The sequence below is a fragment of the Oncorhynchus mykiss genome, chromosome 4 (genome assembly GCF_057628025.1).
Source record: "Oncorhynchus mykiss isolate SJ-2025 chromosome 4, ASM5762802v1, whole genome shotgun sequence".
Lineage (NCBI taxonomy): Eukaryota > Metazoa > Chordata > Actinopteri > Salmoniformes > Salmonidae > Oncorhynchus > Oncorhynchus mykiss.
The window spans coordinates 7,871,680-7,891,998 of record NC_143025.1 but is presented as its reverse complement, the minus strand read 5'-3'; the positions used below and the strand labels follow the sequence as shown (position 1 = coordinate 7,891,998).

The window sequence follows — 20,319 nt, the reverse complement described above, 5'->3', positions numbered from 1 at the left end:
GTTCATCATCATCATCATCATCATCATTAACTCCTCGAATAATACATACCGGATGTCTTTTCTGAGAATGAAAATTGTAGGGAAAAATAAGAAATAGTTTTATGGTTTACATTTCCTGTAGATGACATAGGTGACACTCATCAACATAACTGTACATACCTGAAGGTATGGGTTTTACAGACATCCCCCATTATAGAATTCTCCAATATACACTAAGCCGTGGCTTGTTTAGGGTATCATTATTTACAATGTCTGGTAAAATATATGACAAAAAAAATATTTCTGAAAAAAACAACATTTGTTTCAAATTTAAAATCTGTAATTCAGATATTTAGATATTAGTAATTGTAGAAAAGGTCAACTAAAGCAAGTTAGTAAAAAGTAATCAATATTTTCTATAAAAAAACAGAACAATTAAGTATTAATCCATCTGTGCAAAAAGTGCACTTAGCTCTAAAAACTCTGACTCTGCCTAAACACAAGCATGTACATACAACTAAAATGCTCTGCATGGTCAACCCGACATCAGCAGTGGCCATACATCACTTCGTGGAGCAGAGTAGAGCTGTTGTAAAGGAAGTTGTCAAGGAAGTGAGTTTGTGTTTATGCAGGACCTCCAGCCCTCACCTTTCGTCAAGGAGCACGGAGATGCAGTACGGAGATCGATTTGGCCTCCTCAAGCCTCCGGAGCCTCCGCCATTGCGTCACACCCTTCGCACGGGGCCTCCAGCTCATATTGCTTGAGCAAGCATAAATTCGTTTTAAGCCTTGTTTCAGCCTAAAGCCAATTTAAGCTTGATATGCAGTGCCCCTGGAGGCTCGATGAGGCCAAATCGAGCTCCGTATGGCGATGCCGTGCGCCTCCCAAATTCCGTAACAATGCGAAGGGATCCGTATAGCTCCGGATTGACATGATTGGTTGACGGTAGGTGGGGAGGTACATCCTGTATAAACACAAATTAACTTCCTTGACAACAAAAATGTAGAACTTTGACGACAGGCTATCAGAACAAGTTCAAAAATTAAAAAACATATTTATGATACCTTGTCTAGGGATTTCTAAGACACAAAAATTAGTTTGAACTCCTGGAAAGAGATCAGGGAGGTAATGGGGATAGAAGGGTGAAGAGGTCAATGGAATGAAGACCGTGGGGGATAGAAGGACGCTGGATTGGCACACACACACTAGCATACAGAAATCAGAGGTGGTCGTCAGTCATTTTTTTAAATGGGGAGATTCGTGATGGAGATGCAGCCTTTGTACTTCATGTTGTTTTGGCTGAGCTCCTATGTCAAGCACCGGGAAACAAACTCCGACATCTCAGTAGAGATAAGATCTTGTCTTTTCGTTTAGCCAGTTGCTCGTAAATTAGCTGGATGGCTATAAAGATTATCTGAATCACTGTGAGTTGTGCGGTTCGGACCAATTTATTGAATGCGTATGACAGCACCAATACATTGTATGAAAGCTCTGACTTCTGTGGAGGTAAATGCTGTACGGCCACTGCTAGATGTTGGATTGACCATGCAGAGCCTTTTAAGAGGACAACACTGACAGAGGAGGATACAAAATTATGAAATAAACATTGTTTTAAACAGGACAGTGTTCTGTTTGTTGTTTTTCACTGTACATTTTTCATTCACTGTACTAACGAATATAAAAAACATTTTGTACGAAACATTTGCTGGTTACAAGTAAGTTTAGGCACAAGTCGATCAGGAGGAAATTGTCACTACTGTCGTGATTAATTAGCTGCTGTAACACTTTAGGTTGTTCCCCCCCCCCCCAACGAAAATCCTTCTGTTTCTTCGCTACTGGGTCCCAGAGATAACACTGAATGTCATTGAATGGTCTTTCACCATCTCAGGATGATCCTTTTCCACACTTCATCTGTAGAAAGAAAGAAAACATGTGGTTGATAACGTTTCTCACACTATAGATTATATCAACTTGGATCAATACACGCTTTCATAGAAGAAGAAGAAGAAGAAGAAGGCTGCGTTTAGACAGGCAGCCCAAATCTGATCTCTTTCCACCAATCACATCAGATCTTTTCACAGCATATCATTTGAAGACCTAATCCGATTGGTCAAAATACCAATCAAAGTAACTTTTTTGGGGGGGGGCTTCCTGTCTAAACACAGACATAGAAGAAGAAGAAGAAGAAGAATGGGAGATCTTTGTACTGTTACCTGTTTTAGATGTTTAGACATGATGTCCCATGGGGTTAGCAGTGTCTAGTCCAGGATGCGGTGATGCCTGGTGTTGCTGCAGGCCCTGGGCATCTGTTAACCCAGCTGACATCTTCACCTGCTCCTTCCTCCTCAGACAGGCTGTCTTAGGGTTCAGGTTACGCTCTAGAGGTAGCAGATCACACGGACATCAGCGTTAGTACTGTCTCATGGACCTGACAGGGATACAGGACATCAACGTTAGTACTGTCTCATAGACCTGACAGGGATACAGGACATGTGCGTTAGTACTGTCTCATGGACCTGACAGGGATACAGGACATCTACGTTAGTACTGTCTCATGGACCTGACAGGGAAACAGGACATCAGCGTTAGTACTGTCTCATGGACCTGAGAGGGATACAGGACATCAGCGTTAGTACTGTCTCATGGACCTGAGAGGGATACAGGACATCAGCGTTAGTACTGTCTCATGGACCTGACAGGGAAACAGGACATCAGCGTTAGTACTGTCTCATGGACCTGACAGGGATACAGGACATCTACGTTAGTACTGTCTCATGGACCTGACAGGGAAACAGGACATCAACATTAGTACTGTCTCATAGACCTGAGAGGGAAACAGGACATCAACGTTAGTACTGTCTCATGGACCTGACAGGGAAACAGGACATATCCCCTTCTACGCAGCCCCTCCCATCAATTTTATTTTACCTTTATTTAACTAGGCAAGTCAGTTAAGAAAAAAATCTTATTTTCAATGACGGCCTAGGAACAGAAGGCAGAACTGTTCAGGGGCAGAACGACAGATTTGTACCTTGTCAGCTCGGGGATTTGAACTGGCAACCTTTCAGTTACTAGTCCAATGCTCTAACCACTAGGCTACCCTGCCACCCCATTCATGTTCCACTGTAGTGAAGTATGTACTCATTCAACTTATATTTATACAGATTATTTAGATAATAACTATATCTCAATGTATCTTTCCGTCTTTTCTTCATCTCCTTCTCAATCTCTTATTGGATAGAGAAAATACAATGTTTCTTTCCTCAGACCTTCTCCTCCAATGTGTTTTGAGAAGGATTCGAGGAGAAAGAGGAGTCGAGGAGAGAGGATGCGAGGAATTCGAGGAAAGATGAATTAAGAAATAGACATAATCTCTTTTGCAAGAGAGACGTGTTCAAGATGGTCGCAGTGCTGACCTCTGACTTGTTGTTCTAGACTAAGTATCACAGCCACGGCCTGGTGTAAAACAAGCAGCTTGGTCTGGGGCTTCTCGCTCTTCAGGTGCAGCTGGGTCATGTGACCCAGCTCTTTGAATGACTCGTTGATGTCACGGACACGAAGGCGCTCGCGGGCGTTGTTGGCCATCCGTCGCTCCCGCTCCCGCTCAGCCTTCTGCTCCGGACTCAGGTTGTCCTCTTCCTCATGGATGCTGCTGAAGGGGAGAAAAGAAAGTGAGGGTTAGTATTAGAATTGGCAGTTGCCATGTGGCGCCCTCTGGTGGGAATTATTTGGAAACTTAGGATATTTTTTTTGGGGGGGTTGAGTTGGAATTCTGATCACGCGCCAATATTTTTTTGTGTTGATTATTGAATTCATTACCAGTTTTTACCACTCAAACAGATAGATAGGCAGCTACCCAGCCAGCAGGCAAATCTGGTTGAAATGACATCATAACAACCATTTCCCCCTGCTCGGTAGAGGGAGAATAGCTCCGTTCTAGATCTGTGTCAACTCTGACAAGACAGCCTGGGATCAGGCTAGAGGCAGAAAGCATAAAGCTGATCTGGGATCAGGCTAGAGGCAGATAGAATAACGCTGACCTGGGATCAGGCTAGAGGCAGAAAGCCTAAAGCTGATCGGGAATCAGGCTAGAGGCAGATAGCATAAAGCTGATCTGGAATCAGGCTAGAGGCAGATAGCATAAAGCTGATCTGGAATCAGGCTAGAGGCAGAAAGCTGATCTGGGACAAGGCAATTACAGACAGACAGAGAGAGAGTGTATAAAGTTGATCTGGAATCAGGCTAGAGGCAGATCTGGGACAAGGCGACAGACAGACAGACAGACAGACAGAGAGTGTAACGCTGACCTGGGATCAGGCTAGAGGCAGAAAGCTGATCGGGAATCAGGCTAGAGGCAGATAGCATAAAGCTGATCTGGAATCAGGCTAGAGGCAGAAAGCTGATCTGGGACAAGGCTACAGACAGACAGACAGAGAGAGAGTGTATAAAGTTGATCTGGGATCAGGCTAGAGGCAGAGTGAGATAGCGTAAAGCTATTTTTGCTGTCCTCACCTGGTCATGCTGTCTCCTTGCGTCTTGTGTGACACGCTCTCCTCGTCGGAGCGCTGGCTGTGGCTGTCAGAGCTGTGGCTGTGTCTGTGACCCTGGTAGTGATGGCTGTGATGTAGCTCATACTGCTCATCTTTCTCCAGACCCTCCAACTTCAGCTCCAAGCCACCAAGTCCTGCAGGAAGACCCGCTGGGAAGGAGTGGCCTTGGTTGTTCTGTGAACGGCTCTGCAACACAGGGTGGTGGTTGTTGTCGTTCAGATTGACAGCCTCTACCTGTACACACACAAGAGAATAGGTGCAATAAATATACACATACACTACACGGCCAAAAGTATGTGGACATCCCTTCAAATGAGTGGATTCGTCTATTTCAGCCACACCCCGTTGCTGACAGGTGTATAAAATTGAGCACACAGCCACACAATCTCCATAGACAAACATTGGCAGCTCTAGATAAGAGCGTCTGCTGTATGACTAAAAAGATAAACATGTGAATCTCTGTCAGACAAGGTGCCGTTTATCAATATATTCAGCTCTTGTTTTTTAAAAAAAAATGTAAAATGGGTATTATGACTCATACGCTGGTACTCTGTGTGTACAGTGGGAAGTAGTACGAGCAAATCCAAACGAGGAAAAAGTGGGCGGTTGTATGAAATAAACGTTTTGATTAAAAGTTTCCATTGGGACCACAAGGCGCTACAGAGGGTAGTGCGTATGTCCCAGTACATCACTGGGGCCAAGCTTCCTGACATACAGGAAATATTTTCATAACTCTATTTCTTGAACTGCATTGTTGGTTAGAAGGGCTGGTAAGTAAAGCATTTCCAGGGAAAGTCTACACCTGTCGTAATTGGCGCATGCGACAAATACAATTTTGATTTGATTTACGGACAATATGTCGAAATGAGATGTGGAAAAAGACGCATACCATAGCTGGAGTGTGTCTGGTGTGATTTGTAGAGCAGTGGTGGCAGGGTACACACAGACACAGATTGCTGTTTTCTGTTTTCTCAATGACATTCAAAAAAGCATTGAAAAAAACCATTGGTTTTTTTCCACCTGAGTCCGACCACAAGTCAAGTCACTATGACAACACACCAGATTTTTTTTTATTTAACCAGGCAAGTCAGTTACCTTGTCAGCTTGGGGGTTTGAACTCGCAACCTTCCGGTTACTAGTCCAACGCTCTAACCACTAGGCTACCCTGCCGCCCCAGATGATTTTAATGGATCCTGTTTGACTTCTTCTAGTGCCTGTTTCAGGGGAATGTAAGCCAAAAGTAACTGAAAGTAATCAGATTACATTAGTGAGTTTGGGTAATGCAAAAGTTACATTACTGATTACAATTTTGGACCGGTAACTAGTAACTGTAAGGGATTACATTTAGAAAGTACACACACACACACACACACACACACACTAGCCCTGTCTGAACCTCCGTGGGTAGCATATGGTACCAATAGCCTTTCCCTACACGCTTCCGATACATAAAACAGACACAACCTGAAACTCTTTCACAGAGTAATGAATGGGACTCACCATGGCTGTGTCATGTGCCATGGTGGTTCTGTGTCCATGGTTAGCCTGGTTCAACAGGCTGTGGATGTCAGACGGCAGGCTGGGGATGGGTCCTGCCGCATGGTTATGCAGCACATAGATCACATCATCCAATCTGTCTAGACGATTCTCCAACTGAGACTAGAGAGAGAGAGAGAGAGAGAGGGGGGAGAGAGAGAGGAGAGAGAGAGGAGAGAGAGAGAGAGAGAGGGGAGAGAGAGAGAGAGAGGGGGGAGAGAGAGAGGAGAGAGAGGAGAGAGAGAGGGGAGAGAGAGAGGAGAGAGAGAGAGAGAGAGGGGAGAGAGAGAGAGGGAGAGAGAGGGGAGAGAGAGAGGAGAGAGAGAGAGAGGGGAGAGAGAGAGGAGAGAGAGGGGAGAGAGAGAGGCGAGAGAGAGGAGAGAGAGAGAGAGAGAGAGAGAGAGAGAAATGGGAGAGAGAGGGGAGAGCGAGAAAGGAGAGAGAGAAAAGAGAAAGAGGGGGGATAGAGAGAGGGGAGAGAGAGAGAGAGAGAGAGAGAGGGAGAGAGAGAAATGGGAGAGAGAGGGGAGAGAGAGAGGAGAGAGAGAGAGAGAGGGGAGAGAGAGAGAGAGAGGGGAGAGAGAGAGGAGAGAGAGAGAGGAGAGAGAGAGGGGAGAGAGAGAGGAGAGAGAGAGAGAGAGAGGGGAGAGAGAGAGAGAGAGAGAGGGGAGAGAGAGAGGAGAGAGAGAGAGAGGGGAGAGAGAGAGGAGAGAGAGAGGGGAGAGAGAGAGGAGAGAGAGAGAGAGAGAGGGGAGAGAGAGAGAGAGAGAGGGGAGAGAGAGGGGAGAGAGAGAGGAGAGAGAGAGAGAGGGGAGAGAGAGAGGAGAGAGAGGGGAGAGAGAGAGAGAGAGGGGAGAGAGAGGAGAGAGAGAGAGAGAAATTGGAGAGAGAGGGGAGAGCGAGAAAGGAGAGAGAGAAAAGAGAAAGAGGGGGGATAGAGAGAGGGGAGAGAGAGAGAGAGAGAGAGAGAGAGGGAGAGAGAGAAATGGGAGAGAGAGGGGAGAGAGAGAAAGGAGAGAGAGAAAAGAGAAAGAGGGGGGATAGAGAGAGGGGAGAGAGAGAGAGAGAGAGAGAGAGAGGGAGAGAGAGAGAGAGAAAAGAGAAAGAGAGGGGAGAGATAGAGAGAGAGAGAGAGAGAGGAGAGAGAGAGGAGAGAGAGGGGTGTTGTTATCATGCTGAGAATGAAACATTGCAGTGCTGGAGGCTATAATATAAGGAGATAAACAGCAAAAAAAGAAATGTTCTCTCACTGTCAACTGCGTTTATTTTCAGCAAATTTAACATGTGTAAATATTTGCATGAACATAACAAGATTCAACAACTGAGACATAAACTGAACAAGTTCCACAGACATGTGACTAACATAAATGGAATAATGTGTCCCTGAACAAAGGGGGGTCAAAATCAAAAGTAACAGTCAGTATCTGGTGTGGCCACCAGCTGCATTAAGTACTGCAGTGCATCTCCTCCTCGTGGACTGCACCAGATTTGCCAGCTCTTGCTGTGAGATGTTACCCCACCAAGGCACCTGCAAGATCTCGGACAGAGTACAGGCCTCGGTGTAACGCTCATTCCATCGACGATAAACGGGAATCCGACCATCACCCCTGGTGAGACAGTGAAGAGCACTTTTTTTCCAGTCATGTCTGGTCCAGCGACGGTGGGTTTGTGCCCATAGGCAACGTTGTTGCCTGTGATGTCTGGTGAGGACCTGCCTTATACAACAGGCCTACAAGCCCTCAGTCCAGCCTCTCTCAGCCTATTGCACTGATGGAGGGATTGTGCGTTCCTGGTTTAATTCGGGCAGTTGTTGTTGCCATCCTGTACCTGACCCGCAGGTGTGATGTTCGGATGTACCGATCCTGTGCAGGTGTTGTTACACGTGGTCTGCCACTACGAGGACGATCAGCTGTCTGTCCTGTCCCCCTGTAGCGCTGTCTTAGGCGTCTCACAGTACAGACATTACAATTTATTGCCCTGGCCACATCTGTAGTCCTCATGCCTCTTTGCAGTATGCCTAAGGCACGTTCACGCAGATGAGTAGGGACCCTGGGTATCTTTATTTTGGTGTATTTCAGAGTCAGTAGAAAGGCCTCTATAGTGTCCTAAGTTTTCATAACTGTGACCTTAATTGCCTACCGTCTGTAAGCTGTTAGTGTCTTAACGACCATTCCACAGGTGCATGTTCATTAATTGTTTGTGCATGGGAAACAGTGTTTAAACCCTTTACAATGAAGATCTGTGAAGTTATTTGGATTTTTACGAATGATCTCAGGTCCCGAAAAAGGGACGTTTCTTTTTTTTGCTGAGTTTATGTATTTGATGAGTTGGATCAATTCAAAGACAGCAGCATTTAGATAAAATGTGACTCCAACAGACAACATCAATGATAGAATGTGTGGGTACAGTATTTGAACATTCTTCGTGACCTATCAAAACTTAGTAAACAAAGATGTGTCACAGAGCTCCATGTCCTTACCAGTGATATAGGGGAGGCCTGGTAGCTGGAGGAGAGAGAGGCCTGGTTAGCTGGGGGACCCGTTGCCGACCCTGTGTGTGGAGATGGAGACCTCTCTGGTGTGGAGGAGTTTTCACTGCTGCCAGTGTAGTCTGGAGAATACATCTGAACACAGACAGAGGAGTAGAAGAAGAAGATGGGGAGGGGATAGAGGGTAGAGAGGGATAGAGGAGGGTAGAGAGGGATAGAGGAGGGGTAGAGAGAGATAGAGGAGGGTAGAGAGGGATAGAGGAGGGTAGAGAGGGATAGAGGAGGGGTAGAGAGGGATAGAGAGGGATAGAGGAGGGTAGAGAGGGATAGAGGAGGGGTAGAGAGGGATAGAGGAGGGGTAGAGAGGGATAGAGGAGGGGTAGAGAGGGAAAGAGGAGGGGTAGAGAGAGATAGAGGAGGGGTAGAAGAGAGATAGAGGAGGGGTAGAGAGGGATAGAGGAGGGGTAGAAGAGAGATAGAGGAGGGGTAGAAGAGAGATAGAGGAGGGGTAGAGAGGGATAGAGGAGGGGTAGAAGAGAGATAGAGGAGGGGTAGAAGAGAGATAGAGGAGGGGTAGAAGAGAGATAGAGGAGGGGTAGAGGAGGGATAGAGGAGGGGTAGAAGAGAGATAGAGGGGGGTAGAAGAGAGATAGTGGAGGGGTAGAGGAAGGACAGAGGGGGGATAGGGGAAGGGTAGAGGAGGGATAGAGGAGGGGGGATAGAGAAGGGGGAGGGATAGAGGAGGGGGAAGGATAGAGGAATAGAGGAGGGGTAGAGGATGGGTAGAGGAGGGACAGAGGAGGGATAGAGGATGGTAGAGGACGAATAGAGGAGGGGGAGAGGAGGGATAGAGGAGGGACAGAGGAGGGGTAGATGATAAATAGAGGAGGGAGAGAGGAGGGATAGAGGAGGGGGAAAGGAGGGGTAGAGAAGGGATAGAGAAGGGGGAGGGATAGAGGAGGAGTAGAGGAGGGATAGAGGAGGGATAGAGGAGGGGTTGAGGAGGGATAGAGGAGGGGGAGAGGAGGGATGGAAGAGGGGGAGAGGAGGGATGGAGGAGGGATAGAGGTGGGGTAGAGGAGGGATAGAGGAGGGGTAGAGGATGGATAGAGGAGGAATAGAGGAGGAATTGAGGAGGGGTAGAGAAGAGATAGAGGAGGAATAGAGGAGGGGTAGAGAAGAGATAGAGGAGGGGTAGAGGAGGGGTAGAGGACCGTGAGTAGTAACTCCATGCATCATTTTAAAAGCACAACTTGTAATTTCTCTGTGTGGGTTTTATAACCACCACCTCAGGCCATGTAGCATGGCTCGTAACCCCAGCTGACTATTATAATATGTTACTGGTTGGACAGACAAAAAGTCCAGCAGCACCGCCCCGGTTCTGGGTTGACAATAATACACAGTGGTTTGTTATAGGGACATTTCCCTATTGGTCATTGTGGCTTCACTTTGAAGTTGTCTTTGTAAGTAGTCCCAGTACATACAGAAGCCAGTGTTTTCCCCAGGGTTGCTCCGGTCTGAGACCATCCTGTTGACGGGTGTCCTGTTGTGTTCTCTGAGCTGTTGGCTGACAGGGAGTGAGATGCAGCAGGGTTGTTACGGTGGAAAGTAGACATAGGAGGAAGACCCCTGTTCACCTCTACAGGCGAGACTGAATGGGGAGAATAGACCTGCAAAGCAATCAAACACATGCACATGTCAAAAGGGGGAGGTGCAACTCAATATTAAAAAGGCGTTCCTAATGTTTTGTTCACTCACTGTATATTTTTACATATTTGTCCCAAACTTTCTTACTTTTTAATATGAGAGCTCTGGTGAGTAAAATGGACTCTGTTTTTATCATATGGCGAATTAACTAAAAACTTACCAGGTGTGACGGTTGCAGGTTACTGTAGCTTCCTGATTGGTGGGCTGAAGCCCCTCCCATTGCTCCATAGCCAGCCTGGTTCATTCCATTGGAGTTCCACATGTCAGGTGAACTGTTAATGCCCTGTTGTTCGCCACAGGAGGAGGGGTGTGAGGAGGAGTCAGGGTTGAGGTCGTGGTGACTTGAAGATTGATCGTAAACCTGAGAAGAAGATGGGGGGGGGGGGGGAACAGCTAAATTAAAAAGATTGTGAAGTAAACATCTAGAATACACTTTACACTTGTGTGTATAAGGTAGTTGTTGTGAAATTGTTAGGTTAGATTACTCGTTGGTTATTACTGCGCTGTCGGAACTAGAAGCACAAGCATTTCGCTACACTCGCATTAACATCTGCTAACCGTGTGTATGTGACCAATACGATTTGATTTGATTTGATTTAGAATACTGAAACAATGACTTCAAAAATGACTCTTCCTCGTCACTGGAAACGATCGTTGACATAGTGGAGACTAGAGACCAAACACACACTGAGGACAAAACATGATCTTTTCCATGACATACACTGTCCAGGTGAATCCAAAGGGAAAGCTATGATCCCTTATTTGATGTCACTTGTTAAATCCACTTCAATCAGTGTAGATGAAGGAGGAGGAGACACGGGTTAAAAGACCAAGTAAATATTATGTCAAGAACAGCTCAAATAAGCAAAGGAAAAACGAAGGTCCATCGTTACTTTAAGACATGAAGGTCAGTAAATGCGGAACATTTCAAGCACTTTAAAAGTTTCTTCAAGTGCAGTCGCAAAAACCATCAGGCGCTATGATGAAACTGGTTCTCATGAGGACCGCCACAGGAAAGGAAGACCCAGAGTTACCTCTGCTGCAGAGGATAAGTTCATTAGAGTTACCAGCCTCAGAAATTGCAGCCCAAATAAATGCTTTCACAAAGTTCAAGTAACAGACTTTCAACATCAACTGTTCAGAGGCGAGCGCGTGAATCAGGACTTCATGGTTGAATTGCTGCAAAGAAACCATTACTAAAGGACACCAATAATAAGAAGAGACTTGCTTGGGCCAAGAAACACGAGCAATGGACATTAGACCGGTGGAAATCTTGGATCTAACTGCAGTGTTTTTGTGAGACGCAGACTAAGTGAATGGATGATCTCCACATGTGTGGTCCCCACCATGAAGCACGGAGGTGGAGGTGTGATGGTGTGGGGGTGCTTTGCTGGTGACACTGTCAGTGATTTATTTAGAATTCAAGGCACACTTAACCAGCATGGCTACCACAGAATTCTGCAGCGATACGCCATCCCATCTGGTTTGCACTTAGAGAGACTATCAAGTGTTTTTCAACAGGACCCAACATACCTCCAGGCTGTGTAAGAGCTATTTGACCAAGAAGGAGAGTGATGGAGTGCTGCATCAGATGACCTGGCCACCACAATAAACCGATCTCAACCCAATTGAGATGGTTTGGGATGAGTTGGATCGCAGAGCGAAGGGAAAGCAGCCAACAAGTGCTCAGCATATGTGGGAACGCCTTCAAGACTGTTGGAAAAGCATTCCTCATGAAGCTGGTTGAGAGAATACCAACAGTGTGCAAAGCTGTCATCAAGACAAAGGGTGGCTACTTTGAAGAATCTCAAATATAAAATATATTTTGATTTGTTTAACACATTTTTGGTTACTACATGATTCTATATGTGTTGTTTCATAGTTTGATGTCTTCACTATTATTCTACAATGTAGAAAATAGCACAAATAAAGAAAAACCTTGAATGAGTGGGCGTGTCCAAGTTTTTGACTGGTACTGTATGTCCATGGACCAATGCAATGCCAGAACTGTACACTACAGCAAGCTACAGCACACTACAGCATACTACAGTATACTACAGAATGCTACAGTACACTACAGCATATAGTACAGTATACTACAGTACACTAAATAATGCTACAGTACACTACAGTACACTAAAGAATACTACAGTACACTACAGCATACTACAGTACACTAAATAATGCTACAGTACACTACAGTACACTAAATAATGATACAGTACACTACAGTACACTACAGCACAAAACAGCATACTACAATACACTACAGCATACTACAGCATACTGCAGTATACTACAGAATACTACAGCATACTACAGTTCACTACATTACAGAATACTACAGAATACTGCAATACACTACATAACACTATAGTACACTACAGTACACTACAATACATTACAGTACACTACATAATACTACACTACAGTACACTACAGTACACTGCAGGATACCACAGTACACTACACTACACTATAGTACATTACATTACAGTACACTACAGTATACTACAGTACAGTACACAAAATCAGTGTGTTGATTGGAGCAGATTTAGAGCTATTGTGTTAATCCCTAAACTGGGTGATCCATGCACCTCCTTATCCGGGTTTAGGGAACAGCATTTCCTCCCCGTCACTGCACAGCCCTGGAGGTAGGATGGGAGGGATAGATTGGGATAGATAGATTTCCATGTGGAAAACGCTGCAGAATCATATTGGATATCTCACCACAGGACCACACCACAGTATTTCACCACAGTATCTCACCACAGTATCACACCACAGGACCTGACCACAGTATCTCACCACAGGACCACACCACAGTATCTCACCACAGGACCACACCACAGTATCTCACCACAGTATCTCACCACAGTATCACACCACAGGACCACACCACAGTATATCACGAGAGGACCACACCACAGGACCTGACCACATGACCACACCACAGGACCACACCACAGTATCTCACCACAGGACCACACCACAGTATCTCACCACAGGACCACACCACAGTATTTCACCACAGTATCTCACCACAGTATCACACCACAGGACCTGACCACAGTATCTCACCACAGGACCACACCACAGGACCACACCACAGTATCTCACCACAGGACCACACCACAGTATCTCACCACAGTATCTCACCACAGTATCACACCACAGGACCACACCACAGTATATCACGAGAGGACCACACCACAGCACCTGACCACACGACCACACCACAGGACCACACCACAGTATCTCACCACAGGATCTCACCACAGTATCTCACCACAGGACCACACCACAGTATCTCACCACAGTATCACACCACAGGACCACACCACAGGACCTGACCACAGGACCTGACCACAGTATCTCACCACAGTATCACACCACAGGACCACACCACAGGACCTGACCACAGTATCTCACCACAGTATCACACCACAGTATCACACCACAGGACCACACCACAGGACCTGACTGCAGGATCTGACCACAGGACCTGACCACAGGACCACACCACAATATCACACCACAGGATCACACCACAGGACCACACCACAATATCACACCACAGGACCACACCACAGTATCACACCACAGGACCACACCACAGGATCACACCACAGGACCACACCACAATATCACACCACAGGACCACACCACAGTATCACACCACAGGACCACACCACAGGACCACACCACAGTATCACACCACAGGACCACATCACAGGACCACACCACAGTATCACACCACAGGACCACACCACAATATCACACCACAGGACCACACCACAGGACCACAGATGTAATGGGGGGTATGATACTTTGTATCACCTAGAAAAGAACTGCCAGGGAAATTATAATATAATAATACTTTTTATAATAATAAAAAATGACAATACAGTATCATTGTAGGATGTCTTACAAATGAAATACCCAGCCACCTACACACCCACCATTGTTACCCCGACGACAACGCACTGTAAAGTAGACTGGCCCCTTAAAGACTCTGTTGAACATGATCACACACACCATACACACAACTCCCCTCCCCCCCACACACACACCATACACACAACCAGCTCTAGCCGTAACCTTGGCTGGTACGAGTCCTGTGGTGATAGTGGGAACAGGCCAAATATAGGAGCCCCTGCCGTCGCCAACCCTGCTACACACACACGCACGCACGCACGCACGCACACACACACACACACACACACACTAGCCCTGTCTGAACCTCCGTGGGTAGCATATGGTACAGGATAAAGCCAATTGTCCTCCTTACTATGGGACGGAGCAGGCAACCCGTTAATAACACACACACACACACACACACACACACACACACACACACACACACACACACACACACACACACACACACACACACACGCTCACACACACACACACACACACACGCTCACTCCTTGGATGAAGTATGCGACCCGTTAATAATGGCCACACCCCCGCCCCAGCACACCCTCGCTGTCCCCCGCTGTCCCCCAATAAATCCCCACCCCCTCCGACACACACCCCGAAACACGCATACATAAACCGTGAACATGGTGCTCTCTTTTAGTGCCTCATTGATTTACCATCAATAACGGCATCACTAAAGATTAGAGACTCTCCATATGTGAAGAACACAACGGAAGTAAAGGAGACACATAGTATATATGAGACGTGTTCATAGTTCTGTGTTCCGTTAGCATCTCTGATAGCAACAAAAACTAAGTAGTTCTGTGTTCCGTTAGCATCTCTGATAGCAACAAAAAAACTAAATAGTTCTGTGTTCCGTTAGCATCTCTGATAGCAACAGAAACTAAATAGTTCTGTGTTCCGTTAGCATCTCTGATAGCAACAAAAAACGAAATAGTTCTGTGTTCCGTTAGCATCTCTGATAGCAACAGAAACTAAATAGTTCTGTGTTCCGTTAGCATCTCTGATAGCAACAAAAAACTAAATAGTTCTGTGTTCCGTTAGCATCTCTGATAGCAACAGAAACTAAGTAGTTCTGTGTTCCGTTAGCATCTCTGATAGCAACAGAAACTAAATAGTTCTGTGTTCCGTTAGCATCTCTGATAGCAACAAAAAACTAAGTAGTTCTGTGTTCCGTTAGCATCTCTGATAGCAACAAAAAACTAAGTAGTTCTGTGTTCCGTTAGCATCTCTGATAGCAACAAAAAACTAAGTAGTTCTGTGTTCCGTTAGCATCTCTGATAGCAACAAAAACTAAATAGTTCTGTGTTCCGTTAGCATCTCTGATAGCAACAAAAAACTAAGTAGTTCTGTGTTCCGTTAGCATCTCTGATAGCAACAAAAACTAAATAGTTATGTGTTCCGTTAGCGTCTCTGATAGCAACAAAAAACTAAATGGCTGAAATATGTTATGAAGACAATAAAAAGGACAAGACCACATTTTACACTCAAAATGTATACTTTCAATCATACACAGGAAGATTTAAATGAGTGTAATATTGACCAACTATCAAATTTGCCTCTGCTCTATAGTAACACCACATCCAAAATCTAGCCACATGCAATCAATTTGCCCGTCTGCGTCTAGTACAAACGTCTGGTTCTAGTTAGTTACTCTCTCAGAGATCAAAGCAGTCTTTAATTGCGCCTGATAATGATCCGTATAGGGACCAGTGTTAAAACAGACCACGGGTTAAATCAAACAGAGATCAGAGCAGCAATCTGCTTCACGTCCCAAAAAAATGGTAGACGGTAAAAAATGAGAATGATATGTGTTGTGTTCTCAGGTCTGTCTGAAAAGAAAGAGGGATCTTGATCATTAACACAGTGTATTGATCACTGATGCGCGTTCCTGAACTCACTGACCACACAGTCAAGAGTAAAATGATCAATGTCACTTCAGTATGCATTAAAGAACTGCATGATCAAAGAAATCAAAATCATTTGTAAAATCGAAATTCATAAACTTGGGAACTTTCCCCAAATTAACGAATAAACACTGACAACACTGACTGAATAGCACACAGAGTCCCAAATCCCACTCACCCTACAGTAATATCCCTTCCCAGACACACACTCAGCCAGATGTGCCCATTCCTAACCCTTAAAACACTCAAACACATGGTTGCTGCAATAACTTTTGAGTAGCTGTAAATCAAAGCGTCTGTTCCTGTACTGGTATAGAATGTAGTCTGTATGGACTCCCTGTTGTGAATGGTATATAATGTAGTCTGTATGGACTCCCTGGTGTGAATGGTATATAATGTAGTCTGTATGGACTCCCTGTTGTGAATGGTATATAATGTAGTCTGTATGGACTCCCTGGTGTGAATGGTATAGAATGTAGTCTGTATGGACTCCCTGGTGTGAATGGTATATAATGTAGTCTGTATGGACTCCCTGGTGTGAATGGTATATAATGTAGTCTGCATGGACTCCCTGGTGTGAATGGTATATAATGTAGTCTGTATGGACTCCCTGGTGTGAATGGTATATAATGTAGTCTGTTTTGACTCCCTGGTGTGAATGGTATATAATGGAGTCTGTATGGACTCCCTGGTGTGAATGGTATATAATGTAGTCTGTACGAACTCCCTGGTGTGAATGGTATATAATGGAGTCTGTATGGACTCCCTGGTGTGAATGGTATATAATGTAGTCTGTACGGACTCCCTGGTGTGAATGGTATATAATGTAGTCTGTATGGACTCCCTGGTGTGAATGGTATATAATGTAGTCTGTATGGACTCCCTGGTGTGAATGGTATAGAATGTAGTCTGTATGGACTCCCTGGTGTGAATGGTATATAATGTAGTCTGTATGGACTCCCTGGTGTGAATGGTATAGAATGTAGTCTGTATGGACTCCCTGGTGTGAATGGTATATAATGTAGTCTGTTTTGACTCCCTGGTGTGAATGGTATATAATGTAGTCTGTATGGACTCCCTGGTGTGAATGGTATATAATGTAGTCTGTTTTGACTCCCTGGTGTGAATGGTATAGAATGTAGTCTGTATGGACTCCCTGGTGTGAATGGTATATAATGTAGTCTGTACGAACTCCCTGGTGTGAATGGTATATAATGTAGTCTGTATGGACTCCCTGGTGTGAATGGTATAGAATGTAGTCTGTATGGACTCCCTGGTGTGAATGGTATATAATGTAGTCTGTACGAACTCCCTGGTGTGAATGGTATATAATGTAGTCTGTATGGACTCCCTGGTGTGAATGGTATATAATGTAGTCTGTATGGACTCCCTGGTGTGAATGGTATATAATGTAGTCTGTATGGACTCCCTGGTGTGAATGGTATATAATGTAGTCTGTTTTGACTCCCTGGTGTGAATGGTATATAATGTAGTCTGTATGGACTCCCTGGTGTGAATGGTATATAATGTAGTCTGTATGGACTCCCTGGTGTGAATGGTATATAATGTAGTCTGTTTTGACTCCCTGGTGTGAATGGTATATAATGGAGTCTGTATGGACTCCCTGGTGTGAATGGTATATAATGTAGTCTGTACGAACTCCCTGGTGTGAATGGTATATAATGTAGTCTGTATGGACTCCCTGGTGTGAATGGTATATAATGTAGTCTGTATGGACTCCCTGGTGTGAATGGTATATAATGTAGTCTGTATGGACTCCCTGGTGTGAATGGTATATAATGTAGTCTGTATGGACTCCCTGGTGTGAATGGTATATAATGTAGTCTGTATGGACTCCCTGGTGTGAATGGTATATAATGTAGTCTGTTTTGACTCCCTGGTGTGAATGGTATATAATGTAGTCTGTACGTACTCCCTGGTGTGAATGGTATATAATGTAGTCTGTATGGACTCCCTGGTGTGAATGGTATATAATGTAGTCTGTATGGACTCCCTGGTGTGAATGGTATATAATGTAGTCTGTTTTGACTCCCTGGTGTGAATGGTATATAATGTAGTCTGTACGGACTCCCTGGTGTGAATGGTATAGAATGTAGTCTGTATGGACTCCCTGGTGTGAATGGTATAGAATGTAGTCTGTATGGACTCCCTGGTGTGAATGGTATATAATGTAGTCTGTATGGACTCCCTGGTGTGAATGGTATATAATGTAGTCTGCACGGACTCCCTGGTGTGAATGGTATAGAATGTAGTCTGTATTGACTCCCTGGTGTGAATGGTATAGAATGTAGTCTGTATGGACTCCCTGGTGTGATTTACAAATTACAATGAAATAGAAACGCATGAAGGACCAGCTAGTACACACGGTGGATAGAGTAGGTTTCCTTTGACGCGTCAGTACTGTACTATTCTACGATAAGGTTACATTACATTGATAGTGAACATATTGATAATGTATTTAAATTATCGGTTGCCTTAATCCATGTCTTATGTGTACATGAGTATATCACGATAACGGAGAGAATATCAAGAAAACGGAGAGTATATCACAATAACGGCGAGAATATCAAGATAACGGAGAGTATATCACGATAACGGAGAGTATATCACAATGGCGGAGAGTATATCACGATAACGGAGAGAATATCACAATAACGGAGAGTATATCACAATAACGGAGAGTATATCACGATAACGGAGACAGTATCGCGATAACGGAGAGCACATTACGATAGCAGAGTATATTACGATAACGGAGAGTATATCACGATAGAGGAGAGTATATTACGATAACGGAGAGTGTATCACGATAACTGCGATAACGGAGAGTATATCAATTAAAGAGAACTATGTAGAGACCTCTATAGGACCTTCAAACTCAACTCTGGACCTTCAAGCCAGTTCCAATGCATTTCATTGTTCCCCCTTCGAATCAGGGACTGATTTAGACCTGGGACATCAGGTGGGTGAAATTGTTAATCAAGTAGAATAGAAAAGCAGCAGGCTCCGGACTTCGTAAGGTAAAAGTTGAATCCCCCCTGCTAAGGTCAAGAGAAGGAGAGATAATAGGAGAACATCTAATTACATCCAATCATTCACCAAGACAGTATGCAGACCGGTGCATACCTTTTTATCTAGAGTGGGAGCGTACTCACCGATTTGACGTAGCAATACATCAGGTTATTGCTGGTGGTCCCGGCAGAGACAGGATAGGAAGTGCAGTACATGATTCTGTTCCGTTTCAGATTCAGTTCAACACTCCAATAGTTTCCGTAGTGTGTCTGGAAGTCCTGTAGTACCGACTCCAGTAGTCAGTAGTGTCTCAGTATAGACCTGTGAGTCCACAGCTCCAGTCTCTGTTCATATGCTCTGTAGTCAACATACACTCCTCCTCCTCCTTCTCTGACCCATTACCATGCAGCTCGCTTAACTACTCTGTCACAGACAACTTATGCAAATTAGGGCTGGTCCATTCCAGGAATTGGTGAGGGGTGATTTAGGGAGGGATTGGGGAGGTTCCACTACTGCACACACAGTCACAGTCACACACGCTACCTACATATCTAGTACCCCGTTGGTTTAACAGGGTGTCTTTCAAACGATAGGAGTGAGTGAACTTCAAAATAACGGATTAAAAAAGGCAGAGCAGACAGGGATTCAAACACACCCCAACTAAACACACTCCTAACTCTAACCAAACACACCCCAACTAAACACACTCCTATCTCTAACCAATCACACCCCAACTAATCACACTTCTATCTCTAACCAATCACACCCCAACTAAACACACTCCTAACTAAACACACCCCTAACTAAACACACTCTAACCAAACACAACCCAACTAAACACACCCCTACTAAACACACTCCTAACTAAACACACCCTAACAAAACACACCCCAACTAAACACACCCCAACTAAACACACTCCTAACTTAACACACTCCTAACTAAACACAATCCTAACTTAACACACTTCTAACTAAACACACTCCTAACTAAACACACGCCCAACTAAACACACTCCTAACTTAACACACTCCTAACTAAACACACTCCTAACTTAACACACCCCTAACTAAACACACTCTAACCAAACACAACCCAACTAAACACACCCCTACTAAACACAATCCTAACTTAACACACTTCTAACTAAACACACTCCTAACTAAACACACG

The 20,319-nt window shown here is 44.8% G+C and overlaps 1 protein-coding gene across 2 annotated transcripts; it reads right to left on the bottom strand.

The window, feature by feature from the left end:
• Window positions 1-74: 74 nt before the first annotated feature.
• LOC110522709 (transcription factor 12-like) lies at window positions 75-19,558 on the bottom strand. 2 transcript variants are annotated; one of them, XM_036968795.2, is made up of 9 exons: window positions 19,290-19,558; window positions 10,422-10,622; window positions 10,039-10,224; window positions 8,546-8,689; window positions 6,031-6,189; window positions 4,493-4,764; window positions 3,397-3,632; window positions 2,194-2,358; window positions 75-1,891 (listed from the first exon to the last, which is right to left on the bottom strand). In XM_036968795.2, exons 1-8 carry the CDS (start codon window positions 19,359-19,361, stop codon window positions 2,207-2,209), a joined length of 1,422 nt encoding a protein of 473 aa, XP_036824690.2. In that variant the 5' UTR covers window positions 19,362-19,558; the 3' UTR covers window positions 75-1,891; window positions 2,194-2,206. The 2 variants fall into 2 exon arrangements, with proteins under 2 accessions (XP_036824690.2, XP_090087150.1); XM_090231024.1 differs by lacking the exons at window positions 10,422-10,622; window positions 19,290-19,558 and having other exon boundaries at window positions 3,397-3,629; window positions 10,039-10,368.
• Window positions 19,559-20,319: the final 761 nt, after the last annotated feature.

Excerpts from the sequence above, each read along its gene's own strand:
- LOC110522709 (XM_036968795.2), bottom strand. The coding sequence starts at position 19,361 with ATGTACTGCACTTCCTATCCTGTCTCTGCCGGGACCACCAGCAATAAC. Across the intron at positions 4,765-6,030 it reads TGGCACATGACACAGCCATG|GTAGAGGCTGTCAATCTGAA; the intron begins GTGAGTCCCATT and ends GTGTGTGTACAG. Across the intron at positions 3,633-4,492 it reads CAAGGAGACAGCATGACCAG|CAGCATCCATGAGGAAGAGG; the intron begins GTGAGGACAGCA and ends TCTCCCCTTCAG.